General features: G+C 39.4%; 1 protein-coding gene across 1 annotated transcript in view; it reads left to right on the top strand.

The window, feature by feature from the left end:
• The window catches only part of mrpl1 (mitochondrial ribosomal protein L1), a 10,623-nt gene that overhangs the window by 2,655 nt on the left and 2,645 nt on the right, over positions 1–5,323 (top strand). Inside the window, exons 4-9 of the mRNA XM_032515595.1 lie at positions 246–513; positions 1,869–1,952; positions 2,311–2,382; positions 4,248–4,359; positions 4,570–4,670; positions 5,071–5,152. Coding sequence (XP_032371486.1) covers positions 246–513; positions 1,869–1,952; positions 2,311–2,382; positions 4,248–4,359; positions 4,570–4,670; positions 5,071–5,152 — 719 coding nt within the window. The remainder of the gene's footprint in view (positions 1–245; positions 514–1,868; positions 1,953–2,310; positions 2,383–4,247; positions 4,360–4,569; positions 4,671–5,070; positions 5,153–5,323) is intronic.

Here is a 5,323-nt window from a genome sequence, read left to right on the forward strand (position 1 = left end):
GGCCACAGGCAGGAATGACTTCCTGTAGCGCTCTGTGGTGCCTTTTGGGAGAATGAGTCTATCACTGAAATAAAACCAACTTTAAAGATCTTTTATCCAGGCTAGATTCTTTCCAATAGAATCAGTTTGTTGTTCACTCAGCACTGTCAGCAGATAAAAATGTGAACCATAAACTAAAGAGAAGATAGATTGGGTCTGGTGATCCAAATATTTTTCAGTTTAACATCTCCCTTAATGTTTGTCAGGGCACTAAGGAAAGACAAGAAAGAGGACACAGAGAAAGAGGTGAAGAAAGAAAAGAGGGTAATCGATGACAAAGACAGACATAAGCCCTATGGCAAGACGGCGTGGGCGCCTGTGGATGACGTGTACGTTATGAGGTACTACCCCCGGACAATCTACAATGCAGCAGAAGCCATCAACATGTTGAAGAAATTTCAGATGTTGGACTTCACTCCTCACAAGCAGCCTATTTACATCGATCTGAGGCTAGACATGAAATTGGAAAAAAAGGTAATGGCAGGAGTTCTGAGAAGTGTTGTATGTAGTATTCTTTGGATCAATTCTGCCTACATTAGATAGGAAACAGAGCCGAAGGAACAGTTTCTCCTAGAAGGCATTCATGTTAATGTGTTGCACTCTGTTGTTTAAGTTAAAAGTGACAACGACAGTCAAATGACAAAAGTGAGTTCAAACTCTGGCTCCTTTTTCAGCTTTACACATCAGGCCAGTCGTCGTACGTAGTGGGTGTGAATGTTGAATTTTCTGTACTGGAAATTTGTGTGTGTGTCACTAACAGATACTTAAAGTAACCAAAATAAAGATAATAATGATATGATCAAACTTATTCAGCTGTATAATTCAAACATTACTGCAACAAAAATAAATAAGAAAATATTTAACTTTTAAATATAACAAAACAATGTATAGCTCCAACAACAATAGAGCTTTAAATTAATATTAACTATTATTGTATTTATAGATGTATATTTATTTTTCTGGATTTAATAACTAATATTGAATTTAGGTACACACACTTATTTACTTATTTGTTTATCCAAGAGCACAACTGTAGGGAGTCTGAGATCTAAGATTTCCATTGCCAAAGACTACTTCACTGTAATTGTTGTGCACATAACAATAAAGAACTTAAACATGAACTGTATTGCTATGAACTTCAGGAAATCTGAGCAGAGTTAAGTCTGCACCCAAAAGCTTGCTGTCCACATATAGAGACCTGGTGAATTGTGCATTTCAATGACCTTCAGCTCCTTTGACTATATGAATATGCTCACCATTAAGTCCATAAATCTGTGGGGAAGTCTGAACATTTGTTTAGTCACTGATGTATCCCAGAAATCACTATTTGCTTAATTTTAACCAACTAACTGGACCCTCAGAATAGAGCAGGACGTCCCCATAAGGCTTAATCACCTGCCAAAGTGCCTGCCAGAGACTAATTTTAGCAGTCAGACTTGTTTGGATTTCACAAATGTGAGGGATATTTAGCAGTCTTTGCAACATGAGTTTTGGTTAATCAGCAAAAACAGTGCGACAGAGGAATAAGAACCTCATGAGTTTGTTTCCACACCGCAGGACTGCAGAGCTGCTATGTTGTCCAGACAGTCCTCATGAGACAGACTTACTTCCAGCCTGCTCCATCTGTCTCTGCAGAGCCAATGTTCCTTTGCATAATGAATAAAGAACACCCCAGAGAAATGAAAAATTTAAGTTGTGGCGGAATAGATTTAATACTTTATCTGATCTTGCTCTATGATTGACGTCCCGTCTTTTTCTTTCCTCTTGATTTTTTTGGAGCATGATGAGGGTTTAAAACTGTAATATTTTATTTTATTTTCTCCTCACAGAAAAAGGTTGAACCCTTTGTCAGCACGGTGCACTTACCACACCCCTTCAAGACAGAGATGAACAAAGTTTTAGTTTTTACTGAGGTAAAACGTTTTATTTTTCTTCCCTTTCAGTCTCACTGAATCTTATTTCATAGCCAATTGATCGCCTGCCGTTGATGAATTGTCCTTTTTAATATGTCTGAACGTGATTCAGATTTGCTGCAGCACCTTTTTATTAGTTGCCCCGTTTGTCTGTAATGAATGGGCTCGGCTGTTTTGATCACAGAACCCTACAGGCAAGATTTGATTAATAATCCTGTTGAGCAGCACAGGCTTTGGGTTGTAACTTAGATGTTGCATGTTAACGACCAGAACGATTTATGACTGGTGGGGTCTGCCAGACTTTGACACACCCTAATCAGATTTAAATGTGTAACGTTGCTCCTGTTTTTCTCTGCAGGATGTTAATCAAGCTAAAGTTGCTCAGGAGAACGGAGCTGTGTTTGCTGGAGGAGCAGAGCTCATACAGCCGGTGAGTTTGTTAAACAAAGGTGTGCGTGTGTGCTTGCACACACTTGATTGACATTTGAAGACTTGACATTTGAAAACGCAGTGCATAACTGTGGAGCATGGTTCATTGCATTTAACTTCAGTTGGATAGTTTTTGTATGCGTCTTTGCAAACAATCGCCATAGACATTTGTTTACTTTCCTTTTATTCAAATTCACACCGTTAAACACTCAAACCTCTGAGTTGTAAAACTACCACACAAGGGCAGTAAATGTTGTAATAAACCCTTGGTATAAGGCATCATGGTGGTAGTTTCTGAGGCAGAAGAAAACGTTTCTTGTTCCTTTCCCACTGTGTGTTTTTTTGTTTCAGATAGGACTTCAGTTATTAAATGAATCAATCACTTAGTTAGTGCTCAAAGAGCAACTGCTGATGCAGCAAAGAAACAAAAAATATAAACACCAAGCACATAGACATACTGTACATAGATACAAGTTAAAACAAGAATTGATTATAAAGTTAAAATATAAATAGGAATTTAAAAGCTTAAGATGTTAAGGTTATGTCTTCAGTGTGCTCATGTTACCTTTTCCTCAGGTTGAGAGATAGAAGAGGGAGAGAAAGTGTTTTTGTATCTGTTAGGTTAACAAGACTGTTATCTACAGTATACTGTGTAATATCAGCTGATAGTTTTTAGTTTTGGCTTTTTACATATCTAAACATATTTCAAGTTGATGTTATTTTTCAAGGCACAGTTTGTTTTATCAAGTCAATTTCCGGTTAAATTGTCTAAGTTGCCTTTAGCTAATAGTACACCTGCTTTTCATGCAGCATCTACTTTAAATCTCGCACACACACACACACACACACACACACACATATATATATATAGTATATATATATAGTGTGTATATATATATATATATATATATATATATATATATATATATATATAAGCAGCTACACAAGTTTCACAAACTGTTTTGATAAGTGGTGTTGGCAATTTAAATGGTACAAAGAAGCCAGATAGCTCCTTTATATTCATTTATTAATTCCATCCATCCATCCATCTTCATCTGCTTATCGGGTCGCGGGGGCAGCAGCTCCAGTAAGGGACCCCAAACTTCCCTTTCCAGCCCCATCAACCCAGCTCCGACTGGGGGATCCCAAGGCGTTTCCAGGCCAGTTGGAGATTATCTCTCCACCTAGTCCTGGGTCTTCCCCGAGGCCTCCTCCCAGCTGGACGTGCCTGGAACACCTCCCTAGGGAGGCGCCCTGGAGGCATCCTTACCAGATGCACAACCACCTCAACTGGCTCCTTTCGACGCGAAGGAGCAGCGGCTCTACTCCGACTCCTCTCGGATGACTGAGCTTCTCACCCTATCTCTAAGGGAGACGCCAGCCACCTCCTGAGGAAACCCATTTCGGCCGCTTGTACCCTGGATCTCGTCTTTCGGTCATGACCCAGCCTAATGACCATAGGTGAGGGTAGAACGAAAATTGCCCGGTAGATCGAGAGCTTTGCCTTCTGGCTCAGCTCTCTTTTCGTCACAACGGTGCGATAAACAGAATGTAATCCGCAACCGCTGCTCCGATTCTCCGACCAATCTCACGCTCCATAGTCCCCTCACTCGCGAAACAAGACCCCAAGGTACTTAAACTCCTTTACTTGGGGTAAGGACTCACTCCCTACCTGAAGAAAGCACCTCATTTATTAATTGGCTGCTAAAATCACAATCTGTAATTTTGTCTGAAAATTAATCTGTCAACAACTACATTTGTATGTGCTCCACTTATTGTCTGCTATTCATTTGACTTCAAGTATAATTTAGACTCACTGCAGGAATTCTTTAAAGTTTATTCTGATCACGTTTTATTCATTTCCAGATCTTAGATGACGAAATTTCAGCAGACTTCTACGTAGCTGTGCCAGAGATACTGCCAAAGCTTGTACCGCTAAAAAACAAACTGAGGAAGAAGTTTCCAAAGAGCAAGAGAGGTAAGCTGAGGGTCAAAACAAAATGTCGCCCTGCTGTGTCTCTGCAGATTGAAGTTTAAATTGCATGACTATTTAGTGCATGTGAAGCGGTCTTAGGATTTAAAACCTGCTTTCAAGACAACAAAGACAACTAAATGTCCAAAGTGTGAATATATTCATGACTGCAGAGGATATCTTTGCTGATCTCTTCTATTCTCTGTTGACACTCAGGCTCAGTCGGCATTCACATTCCCAAGATGTTGGAGTTGTTTAAAACGGGTCACGAGTACATGGTGGAGAGCGACTGCTACATCAGGACCCAGATAGCTATGGTACGTCTTAACAAATTGCTGCAGAGTGTGATCGTAATAGCTGATAGTGATATGTGAGCGGGTCAACAGAGGTAGGTATGCATTTTAAATCTAGCAAGTTAAAGTGGTCAACGCTTAGAGAAAAATCAGGATTAAATAAGTATAACTTTGTGTTCCAAAAAGGAAACTAGATTATAATATCTGTGCATCCTGAGGAAGACTGTGGGATATGTTTGGGTGTATTTACGCATGAAATACAATTTTTAAATGAGCTTGTTTTTTGCCTGTGTTTTTGCGCTTTTACATTTGAGCTTCTACCAGGAGCTACATTTGGAACAAGACAAGGAGAAACAAAATATTGTTCCATAAAATACATTTTGTTTAGTTGCATTAGTAATATTATTTTCTCTCCTTTGCACAGCTCGATATGTCCAATGAACAAATCTTTGCCAACCTGCAAACTATCCTGATTGATGTTTGCTCCCACCGACCAGCAAATACAGGTACGTTCACCAAAACCATCCCATAAATCACAACACACACGTTCAGGGCTGCTCTTCTTTTGTCAACAACAGCAGCTGATGAACTCCCTCTAGGTGTTTTGACAGCTCTTCAGAATATAATAGCACATTCTTGATTGATTTTTTTTTTTTGAATGGTTGTTGGAGAGAGAA

The sequence above is a fragment of the Etheostoma spectabile genome, chromosome 5 (genome assembly GCF_008692095.1).
Source record: "Etheostoma spectabile isolate EspeVRDwgs_2016 chromosome 5, UIUC_Espe_1.0, whole genome shotgun sequence".
NCBI classification, from domain to species: domain Eukaryota; kingdom Metazoa; phylum Chordata; class Actinopteri; order Perciformes; family Percidae; genus Etheostoma; species Etheostoma spectabile.